The sequence below is a fragment of the Carettochelys insculpta genome, chromosome 8, assembly GCF_033958435.1.
Source record: "Carettochelys insculpta isolate YL-2023 chromosome 8, ASM3395843v1, whole genome shotgun sequence".
NCBI classification, from domain to species: domain Eukaryota; kingdom Metazoa; phylum Chordata; order Testudines; family Carettochelyidae; genus Carettochelys; species Carettochelys insculpta.
In genome coordinates this window covers 9,820,470-9,836,143 of record NC_134144.1, presented here as the reverse complement: position 1 = coordinate 9,836,143, position 15,674 = coordinate 9,820,470, and the positions used below count along the sequence as shown (strand labels likewise).

General features: G+C 39.3%; 1 protein-coding gene across 5 annotated transcripts in view; it reads left to right on the top strand.

Moving 5' to 3' along the window:
• The window catches only part of CREB1 (cAMP responsive element binding protein 1), a 46,689-nt gene extending 31,396 nt beyond the window's left edge, over positions 1 to 15,293 (top strand). For 3 of the 5 annotated variants that reach the window (XM_075001998.1, XM_075001996.1, XM_075001997.1), the window contains 4 exons: positions 3,054 to 3,196; positions 4,491 to 4,673; positions 5,963 to 6,113; positions 8,128 to 15,293. In XM_075001998.1, the coding sequence (XP_074858099.1) occupies positions 3,054 to 3,196; positions 4,491 to 4,673; positions 5,963 to 6,113; positions 8,128 to 8,272 (622 nt within the window). In that variant the 3' untranslated portion in view covers positions 8,273 to 15,293. The remainder of the gene's footprint in view (positions 1 to 3,053; positions 3,197 to 4,490; positions 4,674 to 5,962; positions 6,114 to 8,127) is intronic. The other 2 variants (XM_075002001.1, XM_075001999.1) reach the window with 1 other exon arrangement.
• Positions 15,294 to 15,674: the final 381 nt, after the last annotated feature.

Sequence of the window (15,674 nt, the reverse complement as noted above, 5' to 3'; positions counted from 1 at the left end):
ACAGCTAGAGTTTTCCTTCAAATCAGAGATTTGTGTCTTTCTAGCTTTAGTAAATTCCCATGAATGTTTCAAAGAATATTCTGGCAGGGTTGAATTTTTTTTTTCATGTCTCTGAGCAATGAATTAATTTTAAATATTCCATACCATGGAGCAATTGCCGATATGTAATTCCATTCTAAAATTCATTTTGGTGTGCAGAAACTGACATGTGTTCTTACTTCGGCATGTGAAGGTTTAGATTGAGCCCTGCACCCTGAGAACATGTGCTGGGCCTACGTCTTCAGCAGACATGGAGACAGCACTGGAATCACTTCTTTGGATCGGAACTGGCTTTGGGACCAATAATTATATACCCACTAAATCTCTGATTTGGGGGGCCTAAAAATGAGAATCTCACCTTTCATCTTAAAACATATGAACGATGCAATTTTAATAAGCCATAGCGTCTGTCAGCGTCAAAGTGATTTGTGGGTGACCAACACTTGTGAAAAATCAACAAAAAGTTTCTAGCTTTTTTTTTGTGAAAATTCACTTCAAAATATAAGCCAGTCACTTGGTTTGAAAATTTGTTACCCGTTTTTTCTGAAGTATTCAGGTTATTCTGTGTTCGATTGTACAGCCATTCAGAGCTGGCCGTTGTGAGTCCGTTAAAGCCAGGCCTGCAGAGCTCTAGATTTTGCCAGGGCCCAGGGTTGTTGCTGTAGAGCAGGGATGAGCAAACTTTTTAGGTCATACCCCCATTGTCAGCCCTGCAGTTAGCTGAGGCCCCTCCAGCCTGTGGGAGGACCAAAGGAAGGGATGGATGGGGTGCTCAGAAAGGGGGTGGTACACTCAGGAAGGGGGTGCTGGGAGGCTCCATGGTGTTGCTCAGGAGGAGGACCCCAGGAGGATACCTTGTCAAGCCAGGAACTCAGCAGCTGCCCCTGCCACTCCTCAGGGAATTAAGAAGAAGGAAGTAGAAGGCTGGGGAGGCAGTGAAAGGTGCAGGGGAGCGGAGGAGAGCCAGTCACACTGCGCTTACCCCCTTACAAAATGTCACACCCCTGCTGTGGAGGGCACCTCTACTGGTGTTAAGTCTGCCACAGACTTTTGCCTAGTTAGCTTGTCTGCAGTTGACCTTTCTCCTGTTGTTGAGTTGCCCGTATGATCTCTGACCATAAGGAAAGGGCAATGGAAAGTAAGGAGGCAACAGAATTTAGTGAACAAGGGAGAGCACTGAGAAGAGTGGACTTGTGCCTTCTAATCCAAGATTTAGACCTCCATCAGCAGCCTTGAGGGAAGTCATTTGGGCAGAGATTCTGTTCACCTTAAACCCACTTGTATGTACCATTTAGATCGGGGAGACTTAACTGAAGTAAAGTAAATGCACCTGGCTCCTGTGCCAGTCAGCCTCCTAACCCCAGCTGAAGGGTGGTGTTGGGACAGGAAGGCTGGGAACCAGAATACAGCGCTGTTCTGCCAATTCTCAGCTAGCAAAGTCCAGGATGCTGTAATTTACATCTGGGGTTAGGCTGGCCTATAGGCCTATAGAATCAGGAAGCCGTAACCAGCTCTTTGGTGCCACCTTCACCTTGCCTTGTCCATTCTTTCCTCTGGCACCTTGCACTTTTTCCGTGCCACCTCATGTGCATGAGAGAAACTCCCCATCTAAATTTGTAAAGCCACTACTGTATCATCTTTGAAATTCCTTCTTAAAACTTTACTTCTGCCACAGTAGCTACAAATCATACCTATCTGGCATAGTTGGTGAGATGTAGTTTCTACTTTTCTATTACGTGCTGTTCAGTTTTATCGTTATCTTATCTTCCCAGTCCCCCATCTTGTTTGTTTCTTTTGTCCACATGTCTCATCACTGTCTCATCACCAATCCAGTACCTACATTGCAGGCTCTGCAGAGAGGTGACTGTCACCTGTATTACTCATCTGTGTAGAACTTAGCAAAATGGGGAGCTGATCCTCTGTTGGGGTTCCTGTTTGCTAACAAAGTCTGATAACAACAACAAAAAAATTGTAAAAGATTAAAACAAAATCTCTCAGAGATGGTGCTGGGTCCTGCTGTGGGTGCATGGCATTGGACGTAATGACCTCTCAAGGTCCCTTCCAGTTCTGCCTGATATATTTAGCTCCTTGTTTCAAAAACAAAGCCCTGTTTCTATCTCTGTCTTAGATTGTTAGGTAGCTGACTAGCCTCCATGCAATAGAGCAATATGTAGATGTGGCTTCCAAAGCCATAAAGGAAGATTTAATGTCATCTGGGCCTCAGCTCTTCAGCTGTTTTTTTATGAGAACTAGAGGTACAATCTACAATAGAATGGACATGACATACAAAAACAAAACAAAATGTACATTTCCCTGGATACCTAAACAAGCCTTCTGTGGTTGCATATGGTGAAGCGTGCAATCAGTAAAAGAGTTTGCCAGTCCTCCATATTCTTGATAAAGAGATTTATCTGTAAAATTGCAGCAGCTAGGATATATGGGAAACGCAAGCTTTATGGGCCGCTGGCCTGTTGGGCAGCTATTCCAATCACTTCTAGTCATAGTTCGTGAGATCTGTGGCTCTTATAATTGCATCATGTTTTGACCATTTTGGCTATTAATAATTTAGCCAAATCAATCATGAAACCCAAACTGCTCCTTCCCCGTTACTGTTGAGAGTCCCACAACCTTCTCAAGTAGGACAGTTCTGTAATCTGTTAATTGTGTGACTTTTGTTCAGCTATGCAGTGTTGTCTCCTGAACAGATGATAGGGCATGAGCCAATGGCACTTTGAAAGCTGGAGTTTAGGCCTTGGTGACCTCTGAAACAAGAGTACTTTCTCTGCCTGTGGATGGGTGGCAACAAAGACATTTGATTAAATGTTCTTAATTTCTTTTTTTCACATCTTTTGACGACTGAAAGCGTAAAGTGTGCTTTCATTTTTCTTGTCATCCTGTGTATTTTATTTCCTTATTTGCTGCACTTTTCAGTTTTCCCCTGCGCAAAGTAGCCAGTAGAATTGATTTTACTTTCACTTTTGGTTAAAATTTCTACAACACGCTGTCTTTGCCAGAAAAATTTTGAATGACTTGTCCTCAGACGCCCCAGGAGTGCCGCGAATTGAAGAAGAAAAGTCCGAAGAGGAGACATCAGCACCTGCCATCACCACGGTTACAGTGCCAACTCCAATTTACCAAACCAGCAGTGGGCAGTACAGTACGTAGATATGTTCCTTATTGGTGGTAGTAATTAGAGATGAAGAGGAAAAGTTATTAAATTCAGTTTTCATGACTGTTTGGGCTGGTGTAGTGCAAGAAGCCAAATGACACTAATTTAATTTGACTCTTGTGCAAGATAAGAAGCCTTATTAATAATCCTGTTCCATGATTGTATATGTGTACTAAGAGTTGTGATTTTTTTTTATACATGGCAGATGTGGGTGTGTAAAAATACATGAGGCCTGTTGGCTGCTGTTAGTAGAGTACATGCTCTACTTTTTTGAGGTACAAAAGGGATTAATCAGAGTGCTTACTTAAAAACTTTCTTGAGAGGGGAAAGCTATTGGCACATTTCAGAATTTGCCTTCTTAGCAAATTTCTATAATTTGGCTTCATGTTTAGTATTTACAATATATAAAATACAAATTAGCAATTACATTTTCAGATAGACAAAAAACAGGGCTTCAATTACCTTGTTTGAAATGCAAAACACATTTCAACTTCTGTTATGCAGCTTCTCTATTTATTTCACTTTATGGCTATGATGCAAATCACTTGGGAAAATAACAGCAATAAATAAAACTATAGTTAAGTCATCAGCTGTAACAAATTGATGAACTCACTGTTAAGTGTGCAAGAAGACTTACCAAATGACTTACTTCGCTTACAAGTGTCCTTTTAAAAGTATTGTGCTATAGTTACTCCCTGATCTGTTTGCCGTCTGCCTCTTGATTTTTTTAGAGAATGATATTGCTGACACTCCGCTTCTAGTGTCCATGTATAAATACTGTTCTTGGAAGTATCTGCTTTGCTGGATACATCCTGGTATATACATGGAAGAGTGAGAAATACTCTGGAAGTGCTGAAGGAGGGAATTACTGCAACCTGAATACTGGGATAGAAAGTAGTGGATTGAGGAAATGAAAGGAAAATGAGATAAAATCATCAACTCAGTAAATACTGTAATTCTTGACTCTGAATTGAGAGGGACGTAGCTCATCTTAGGGATGCAACTGGTAGGAGTGGCAAAGCTTGGTCTATGTTTTTGTCTGTCAGAAAGAAGGCAGCCTTATGGCACTGAGTGAAACGATAGTAGATCACTGCTGAAGCACGACCCCTAGTAAAATACAGTTACACTGACACATCTGTTGTTAAGGTGTGTAGCTGTGCAAGGTATTAAATCAAACATTTCAAACTGTTCTTCTGTAGCTAGATTGTAAACTGTAAGTAGCCATGTAAGATGGTGAATAAATTAATCTTTTGACTGTTGTATCCAATGTACTTGTTTTCAGTTGCTATTACCCAAGGAGGAGCAATACAGCTGGCTAACAATGGCACAGACGGCGTACAGGGCCTCCAGACATTGACCATGACGAACGCAGCTGCAACCCAGCCCGGCACAACCATTTTACAATATGCACAGACCACTGATGGACAACAGATTCTTGTACCAAGCAACCAAGTTGTCGTACAAGGTACAAAACTCCATAATCTCATCAAGTGTTCTCTTAGTCCCCGGGGAATTTAACTTGCCACATGAATTCTCTCAAATACGTCAGGAGAAAGAATTAACAGTTTTGGCGCAGTTCAATTTCTGAAAACAGGTTAAAATATCCAGACAAAAGTCATATAAATCGTAATTTATTGGCACCATTTACTCTCACTCAGCATACGCTTAAGATATTTTTGTATATAGGTTAATGCTTCTGTTTTGGTTACTGAAAGCTGGTTCACGTTTGCTTTGTCCGCACCTTCTTTCTTTCCACTCTTTTAAGAGAGTGTTTGTTATCTGTTCCCCCAAGACCTAGTACGTAAATTTCTTGAGAGTTCCTGATTTCTGTCAAGTAGTTTTCTGCAAAGACGATAAATTAGAAGTTAAGTTTTAAGAATGTTTTTCAGTTTGTTGGGCAGAGACCTATTCACAATGTTCTATCCATAAGGGAACTTTCCTTTACTAGTAGTTTATTGCCCTCTCCATTTAGAAATCACTGTTGTACTTTAATACTGTTCCTGATACTACAAAGCATACGTTGTTAAAAAGTGATGCTTTTGATTTTGTTCTTTGTTCAAGTAATTGAAGGAAGAGAACTTCAACTCTTGATGAATATTACTACATTAAGATTAATGTATACATATATGGAAAATATATCTGTCTGATTTTTTTTAAGAAGCAATTTCTTCAAGCATTAATATGTATTCCAGTGAAGATGCTGTAGATTTCCAAGTCATGTGCTATGGGCTGTGTTTCAAAGGTTAATGCATAAATTGCACCTGTGCCTGCTGTGGATACAAATCTTGCATTCTGCACATCCCTTCTTCTTGCCCCCCATCCCCAGTCCTTGCCACTTCACACACACAGTTGGAGTGCACCTAGAAAGTACTGTTTGCCTGGGAAGATCACCACATTTATTTCCTGCTTACCTTGCTAAACTTAACATTGCTTAGCAGGTTCACAAAATAGAACAGTCAAAAACCTATGGGAAGAAAAATATACAGTAGGACCAGCAGCTTCAGAATAAATTTAGTTGTCAAACACAAGTTAAGCCCTCTTCAGTGAGACTTATTGCGGCCATAAATACATCAAACGAGACATGAACTACCATTGATACCCCAGATAGCGCTCTACCTTCCTGTATTGTAGGCCAGAATCATTGCCTCATTTTATCTGGTCACGCTTAGTTTGGTGAGTAGGAGTTATGCACGCAGTATTGTAACAGTGAATTCTCACAGTGATGAGTAACCTAACACTATACTTCTCTTTCAGCTGCCTCAGGAGATGTGCAAACCTACCAAATTCGCACAGCACCCACCAGCACCATTGCACCTGGCGTGGTCATGGCCTCCTCCCCAGCACTTCCTACCCAGCCAGCAGAAGAAGCTGCACGCAAAAGAGAAGTGCGTCTAATGAAGAACAGGTATGTGTAGTATTAATTTTGTGTTGATTGTGTATAGAAGTCATTTCTGTAAAGGGAAATCATGCTTTAGTAATCCCCTAGATTTCTTTGATAGGGTCAATAAGCATGTGGATAAGGGGGATCCAGTAGATATAGTGTACTTAGATTTTCAGAAAGGTCCCTCACCAACAGCTGTGAAGTAAAGTAAGTTATCATGAGATAAGAGTCCTCTCGTTGATTGATAATTGGTTAAGAGACAGGAAACAAAGCATAGGACTAAATGGTGACAGAGAGGTATCTGTGTTAGCCTGTATCCTAACACAACAAAAAAGCACCTTAAAGACTAACAAAATAATTTATTAGGTGATGAGCTTTCATGCAGCAGACCCACTTCTTCAGAGCTGGAGGTAGCGCTGTACCTTAAATGGCATGACGGCTTTATAACAGAGATCCAAAAAAAAAAATTGAAATAAAAACTGACAAGTCAGATACATAGGACAGAAAGGGGTTGGGGGCATCAAAGGGAGACATCTGAACTGCAATTTATGCTCACATTCAATGCTTTGAGACTTGGTGCTGAGAGAGAGAGAAATTACCTTACACATTACAAAGACAGCTTCCCCATCTTTGATATTTGTAGTGATCTCAGGCAGGACACTGACAGTCAGTAATTCTCTCCCCTCCTCCCTGCTCCTTCTTCCCATGCTCAACATTATGGTTTAGGGCTACTTGGATCAACAAATAGTGCACCCTCGACAGGGCATGAGCACTGCCATGCTTGATTCCCAGACCTGTGTTGGACTCCGAAGTGGCAGGTTGTAGCAGTAGGAACCACCTTATTACCCATGCTCCCCACTCCACCATCTCAAGGGGTCACCAGAGATCCCAGGCTTTGTGCATGTGACCCAGATCATGATAGCCATGCTGTCAGAGCTCCCGCAGCTGGTGGCTGACCCTGGAAGTCCCCTCCAAAGAGGGGGGCAGAGGCTGGCTGATGCCTGGTTGCATGTAAATATTGCCTGTCGTTGCTTCAGCTTTTTCCCAGAGCCCAGTGCCCAGTACACGTTTATTCATTTTTGAGGTTCTTGCTCCTGGTTGTTTCAGTTCAGTACAGCGGCATTTTGACACTTGTTTTTCCTTTGCGCTTTGATGTTTTGGCCTAGTAAAGTTTTTACCTCTGTGTTATTGCTTCCAGGAGGCATAGCACTTACTTAGTTTGGCACTGTTGAAGTATTTTTCATCTGTGATCCTAGCATTCGGGTAGCAGCACCGCACTTAGCAGGCTGGCCTCTGAGTTAGGGGGTTGCAGCACCTGTTTTTACAATGCAGCTCTGCGGCTTGCTTTGTTGAGGCTTACTTGAGCACTTTTTGGTTCCTGCATTATTGACACACTAGACACAGAAGATAATCGAGCAGTGTGTCCATGTGATTACTAAGAATATTAATCCTGTAATATGGTATTGATACTGAAATATTAAGTGTAGTGATATTAACATCAGTGAAATGAAGGCATTGTTAACAACGTTTGATACAGGTAAAGCACCAGTACTTCAATGCCTTGATTATAGCTTCTATTTCATTGTTTAAACAAAGTTAAGCATATTTTATCATGGTTGTCATTGTTCACTTGTACCTTAGCAAATGGATGAGGTTAACTAAATGAACATTACTCTTACACAGGTATTTTATTTATCATATTACTGTAGAACCCTATGAAATGGTAGCAAAATGAGGTACTCAACACAAACAATGCCATAGTTACAGTACAGTTCAGAGTTATGATCTACACCAGGGAGAATTTTATTCAAGTTTATATGCTGCTGTGTATTGAAATGATCTTTGTGATTTAGATATGTTCATGATTAGCGACAGAAATTGTTTTATGTTTAATTTCTTCCTGAATTACAATACCCTAATTCTACAGCCAAGTTCTAAAAATGCTGATGCTGATTTGGCAGCTTTACCTGAACAGTCAAGCTTGAAAGCAGCTCAAGCTCTCTCGTGCTGGGTTTGAATGGCCTTTTTTGCTTTACAGAGAGGCCGCACGTGAGTGTCGCAGGAAGAAGAAGGAATATGTAAAATGTCTAGAAAACCGAGTAGCTGTGCTTGAAAACCAAAACAAGACACTGATTGAGGAGCTGAAAGCACTTAAGGACCTTTACTGCCACAAATCAGATTAATTTTGGATCCCATTTCCCTTGTCAAGGTGGGATACGGACTGGTTTTGCCAAGAGCCAGAAAGACAAAGTAAACTTTTTATTTTCTAAACATTTCTTTTTTTCTATGCGCGAAACTGCCTGAAAGCAGCTACAGAATTTAATTCATCTGTGCTTTGCATTAAACTGTGAATGTTCAAACACTTCCTCCACTTCCTCTCAAGAGGTTATTTTCATTACCAAACTATCCTGAGCATGAAGAAGAAGAAGAAACGGTTTCTTTCTCATGCTCCCCTCCGACCTGCACCATTGTCAAGAAGTAATCATATTCATTTGTGAAGACTGGGGGAGAGGGGAGGTTCTTTTGTATGATTTCAAGTTTGTGCTGACCTCTTTTGATTGCCTTAGGGACAGAATCAGCCCCTTCCTCTTGGCCTGAAGTACTTTGTGGACCACATATATAAAAAGTAAGTATGGTGCAATGAAGAAGGAGTGGTTGCCAAATTGATACATGGTTTTAACATATTCATTATCAACAATACAAATGTACGGATGAGCAGCATGCCAAACAAGGGGAGCACCATATACAAATTCTTAGTTTGGAGAAAATGGAGAGAAAATTATTAAACTAGCCCAGGAGGCTTTTTTGGAGTGTCATCTATAATCTCTCTACGTTCTGGGTTGGTAAAAGCTTCTCCACACTTCAGAGACCATTTAATTGAAACTAGCTCTGTTATTGGTCAGTTGTTGCTTCTTGAAGCAGGTGTATGTGTGCATGTGTCAGTGTGTTCAGTATTTTGAATACACTCGAAATCACCGAGTGAAGCATCTTGATATTGGATGGAAATGAACTCAAAGTAAACAAAGGTCTAACAGTGAACAGCTTTTATTTAGAAGACAGTTCTATAGTAAACAAGAATAATGTTTAGAGCCCTCCTTTCCTTTATCCAACACAACTAATTCACCAGCTCCATGAATAAATTCATTAATGAACATGGAGAGTCCTCCAAGTGTCTCAGCTCTTCTCAGACGAGTAGGTTAGCTGCATTGCTTTCTGTTGAACACCAGGTTTGCTAAATTCTTTTTTCAAATCCCTTGAGGTCTCCCTTTGTATTTACAAGTCATCTTTGTAAGGTAACTTCAAATATGAGGACTACAAATGTGACTAAATATTCCCTACTGACTCCCACTTCCAGGAGATTTTTAGGGTGAGAACTGTATTTGGGGAAAATACTGACTATTCACCTGCCCATCCTAACCATAAATGTACATAATTTATTCGGCGGATGGTTTTAATGTAAAGAGCCAGATCCAGCAAACATTTTACTTATTGAGTAACATTACTCGCGTGTCAAACGTTTGTGGGATCAGACCCTTGAGTATGCACTGAGGGAATAGCTGTTTTTCCCCAGATATACATGGCAAGAAACAGTAGGTGGCTTACATTCAAAAGAAGGAACCCTGTACTCAGTATTAGGGTTTCCACTGTGTGTCAAAAGAAATCATGCTTAGTGTGTTTAGGGGCCCTTTAAAGCCAGACTGTGATATTTTAACTTGATCATGTGGTTAAATAAATTTGCTCTGGACCTGAGGTCCTGTTTGTTATTTCAAGCTTTGTGTATATGGACATACACACAAGACTGTGGTCTGTACTGATACCTAGGTGAAGTATTAGCTAATATTTTCTCTTGTTCACTCAATCTGTTTCAAAAGAAATTTTAAATTTAAGGTAATTTTAAATGGTAAGACAGCCAAGATGCATTAGCATAAAACACACCTAAAAGACTGCAAGCAATTGACTCAAACAGCTGTAAGCAGTATTAAAGATTTTGGCTTTCTTGTTTGAAAGGGCATTTGGCTGCAGAGAGGTTTAACAAAGAGCAAGGTTAAATTTGTAGCACTATTGTCTAATCTTAGGTCAGACATAACTTCAGGTCAAGTGTTTCTATGTCAAATTAAACAAAATTGTAATATGAGTATCATGATTATGAGAAGTTTTCAAATCTAAGGTTGTCAGGTAGTTTTTATACATAGTCTATTTTTATCAGCAATAGAGGATTGATTTTGGTTTTTTGTTTTTGTTTTTGTTTTTTTAATTAAGAGGTCACTTCATGAGTTTAGTGATGCAAACTTGCAGAAAGCCCTAAATTCTCCGCTGTGCTTTTATTAAAATTGGCAGATTCTTAATCATGGAGAATATGTATTGGAGTGAATTCTTGCCCTTTCCTCCACTCTAGACAAATAGTTTACTATAAATGCATGGCATTTTCTCAGAATTAGTGCTAGAAGCAGAATCCCTGATGATACCGCAGGAGTGGACTACTGATTGCCTCATTTAAACAATTACGTGTAATAACAGAATTAAAAAACTCTAAATACTCTGATGAAGTGGAGTATTTCTCACTATAGAACCAGCTGTTTGCAGAATCTTGGGTTTTGTGGTGAACCTGCATGAAATTAGTTGATCTCAGCTCTGTTCCTTTTAGATACAATTGGCACTAATTAGCACCTTCATTAATAGTCTCTCATCAAAGGGACACCAAGAGCTGCATAGACTGTGGAAATTGAACTGCTAGCCCCAGTGATGCTCCTTCCAGGACAAACTAGAATCATATTCATTGAGTAGCGTGGGAAACCTGGTGTTGCTAGAGTCCACAATGTATATGTCCTGTGGATAGAATCTTCTGGACTAACAACCCAGATCCTCATCAATCTTAAGGTCAAACATACCCACACACACACAGATTATAAAAAGTCTTATTCTAAAGTACTCAAAGATTTACAAGAACCTTTATTTTTGTGCATGCAGCACTGAGAGTTTTGGGGATTTGGATTTTTTAATGGAAATGAAACAAGTTAACAGTGAAAATGATCGTATTAAACCAAGTCCAGGTTTGAGTTTACCAGTTTATGCTTTACTATTCACGTTGGCCAAAAAGAGAGAGAAGACAATACCAGAATCCATTCAGATGTCATTAACTTACTGAGTAGCAAATAGCAAGCTGTTGGCGATAGTCAGCTTTCATAAATTAGGGCCATTTTGCTTTAGAACAGAAATTCTGCTGAAACTAAATAGGAAGCTTGTTTTATATCTCACGGTCATGAGCACTGATAGCCTGGTTTAAATGAAGAGAGGGCCAGAAAGGGCTAGATCCATTATGTTCATAATAAACAAGAATTGATTTCAAATATAATTTTTGTAATGTCATTATTTTGCAAAACAAGGCACCGAGCAGGCAATTAACATATTGTCAGGGTGCTCTCTTAATTTAGATATTCTTGGAAAAAAGTACATTTGTATAATATGTACATATATATATATATATATACATATATATATATATAAACAAACACACACATACAGTATATAATCTACAGCTCTGAGAGCTTTTAAGTCAGGAATGCTGAGTATTATAGTATATTGAAGTCAGAAACAATTTTTACTTTTGTGTGTGTGTGTGTGCGTGCGTGCGTTTACATTTTTCAGTAGGTTTGGGCTGCATTATTCAGGCGCTTAACTGATTTTTTTTTTTGTGTGTGTGCTGTTGTTGAGTTATTCATTTTCAAGGATATTTTTTCATCCTTCAAGGCTGTTGTGTTTTTCTTAGATGGAGATTCTGAAATAATGTAAACAACTGTTTAAAAACTCTTCCCCACCAAAAAAAATTATTCGTTTTTGTGTTTAGTCTCTTTGGCAGCTATATAACAAAGGCAAAAACAATTGGAAGGGTTTTTATTAAAATACCATTGGTCAGACTTTTTTTTAAACTCTTGGGGTAGGGTCTATTCATTGTTATTTGACCGATTTTTTTACCCAGTTTGGATAGTTGCCAGCAGCATTGCTAGTATCTGAAAGCACAATTCCAGCTAGTCATTCTCATCAAGACAAAACTATCTGTAGGCCTTTGGTTGTTCTATAGTTTGTCTTTGTGTCTCAGACCTACTGGCTTGTCTGCTTCTAAATATTGATTGGAAAGGTGGTGGGATGTTTGGAACCATACAAAGACTCAGGAAAAAATCAAGGTTGATTTAACAAGGAAAAACCATCCTGTATGTACCATTTCTGATCTAAATTTGTACTGCCATTTTTAAATCTGGGCTTCCAGAAGACAGCTGCTGCAGGCAGTCACCTGTTCATTCAAACTGGTCTCTGCTTATTTTTTAAAAAGATAACCAGTGCTTTTTGCACGTTAAAGCAAGAACTAGAACATTTTAATGTGAGTTCACGATCAGTGGTCACGAACTTGTGGCAGTCAGAGGAAAGTTTCTCTATGTTTCTGAGACCTTGTTTGTATTGCTGTTGTTTGCCCTGAGAACAGAGTTAGTGACATAACATTCACCAGTGACCTAAAGGAAAGGTTGTATATTTATTTTTGTTACTTGAGATGCTTTGTAAATGTTTGATAAAATGTGCACTTTTACATTAAAAAAAAGAAGAAAAACATGGAGCAATTGGATATTAATTTTGCTTGAGAAGCACCCGGACATAGTAATAATTGCAGACCTGATTGTGACTCTCCCTCCCCAAATCCGTTGGCTCTTTTCATGAAGAGCTTTCAGCATGAAGTCAGTTAGCACCTAACTTTTAGTTGGCACTACCTCAAAATGGCAGGGGATCTGAACTGGCAGTACCAACAGGCTAAATAACCAGGGTGTAGGGTAAGGACTCAATTCTCTCTCTTAGGAACACATATGGAATGCATGTTAACTAGATCAAAGACCTCAAGTGAGAAAGGGGAATTAATTTGGAAGGGAAAGTAAAACCTTTTCAGTTGCTTTAGCTCCCTTTCCTCTGTTTAGAACTAGCTGCATGTTTCAGGATTTACAGATTCTAGGTACCAAAAAGAAAGCACAACTGAACTGTTTTTTTGCAGTGGCAATGATGTGACTTAATGATTTACCCAGAATCGTTGGAATTTAAGCTTTCCATACATCCTGTAAATTTCACAGTTTGTATGGACTGTGGGTAAGGACTGGTTTCCTTGACCTTCTGAATTTGCTAGTGATGAAAGACACTGATCCAAGAGGGAGCTAGATAGATCATAAAAGTTAAGCTAGTTTTGGATGATTCAGACTAATGTATAATTATGGCCCTGACCAGTGCTTTTTTCCCAGAAAAAACGGTGCTGGAACTCAAGTCTTGCCAGCAGCCTCAGCTGTGGGATCCCCAGGTAGGATGGGAAAATGGTGCGGGCACTCCATTCCAATGCGTTCTGCCAGAAAAACAAAAACAAAACCTTGGTCCTGACATTCCAGCTGTCATGGGCTCAAAGTAGATTCCAGAGGTGGGGAGAATACCCCAAAAAGTTACTTGAGGAAAAGTACAGCTGCTTTGGTGGGAAACGTAATTAAGGGTGAATCTGTAGTTACGGAAAGTTCGACATGGTGCAGTCAGTCTTTCAGATTTTGAGTTTGTGCATTTGGTGTAAACGTGGCAATTCGACCTTCCTAGGCTTGGCCGTTGTTCCCCTGTATGGAGTAAGAGACATCAGCATGAGACTAAAGAGGCTTGGGCTACACTAGGGAAGAAAGTCAATTCTGATACATCGATTCTAGCTACTCAAATGGCATAGCTAGAATTGTGTATCTGCAATCAACTCTAATCCCGAGTGTATACCTAGCCTTAGTGAAAGTTGAAGGATCCTTCTGGAAAACTATTTGAGTAAAAGTACAGTGGTGTTAAAACTTAGTTGTACTCAAGTATTTAGAAGTATCCATCGATTGCCATGGGATGCTTTTACTTCTGGATACTTGAGCAAAGACATGGGTTTTTTTGTACTTTTACTCAAGTAGTTTTCCAGAAGGATGTGTTGACTTTTATACATGCATACACTCCTACCGCCCAAAATAGTTGTACTTGTAGTCAAAAAACTTTCTGGAGTACTTTTTCCACCTCTGGTCCATTCAGCTATGTTGATGCATCCAGCTTAAATAAGTCTGCATCATTTGGGAAGAGGGACCAGATTCAATTTGTAAAAAGGATTTGTGTGTCCGGTGTTCCAGCTTGGAATATATTTTTAAGCATATTGAAATCATGGCTTGTGAAGAGAATTGAACAGGCAAATTTAGCTAGCACAGAATAAGACCTCGACTTTTCCACATTCTGGTACTGCAAGTGCAGGTCCCAGCTGAAGTTTTTAGATCTCTGGGATAACAGAGGGTGGGGAACCAGTAAAAGAAGAGCCTTGTTCCTGTCTGCAAATGGACAAGGTTCAGAATGAGCGATAGCAGGATGCTCTACCCAAGTTGTATTTTTATCCAGGTGCCACTCCATTTTGTGTGTGTAATGAAATTATTTATATTTAAAAAGAAATAAAATTACCGAACTGCAAATTTGTATGAAATTTGACATTCTACTGTTTGTATGGACTTTCTGGGGTGAGGAAAGGAAGGGGCAGAGAGAGGTGCTAACCAGCCATTGTCCCACCCACCCCTTCCCATCTCCTGCTGCAGGCTTGTCCATGTGTCAGTTTTTCATGTAACAAATCATTTCTAGGGCAGATTTATCATTTGAAATTTTTTTAAAACAATGTTTTCAGGGAGGTTTCTAGAGCAAGGATGATTATTATTTTTGTTATTAACTATTGTTTTTTTTAATTTAAGGCAGGGTAAAGATCATCTCACCCCATTTCTGATCCCTTACCCAAAACTATCAGCACAAAACAGGGTATTTCAACTTTAACCCCATCATTTCTGTGAGAGTTAAATTACGAAACAAAGAAACCTTGATATGGAAAATAAGTTTCTATTATAATTCCCTCTTTTCTAGAAACATCCCTGTTTTAATTTTTTTTTACTTAATCTTTTGTGCTTTTAATGTGTTTTAAAAATTGTACTGAGTTATAATGCATTTTATTAACACTATGTACATATTAGCTGCTTTGTGTTTCAGAATGGTAGTAATTGCTTTGTATATTAAAGTGATCCTTGTGAATTTGTGAATTACTGTCATAAAGAAGTGCTTTTTCTTACTGTAACTTTTGTGATATAAACTGTCATAACACCCTTTTTACACAGACATTGATGTGCAGTCACATAAACATGCTTTTAAAAACTCTACAAAGTCTCTTGTTTGAGGAAGGGGTTCCATTGTGTTGGGGACAGCAGTAGGCAGGAATATACCCTTGCTTGGTCAAACCAATGGCCCATCTAATCCTGTATCCTATCTCCCACATCATCCTGTACTAGCTGTTTCACAGGGGAGATGCAAGGAATCCTGCTGTAGGCTATTACAGGATAACCTGGTCGTATGGACTATTTATTCCTAATCTAACTGATTTAGTTTTATGTTAATTTGAGATTTGGTTTATGTCCTGAAGCACAAGCTTATATATTCCCTCCAAAAATACTGGCCTTTTTGATTTATTTTTAATCCTCTGCTTTTTTATCTCTTTAAAATATTGTTTTGAAACCTGTCATCATATGA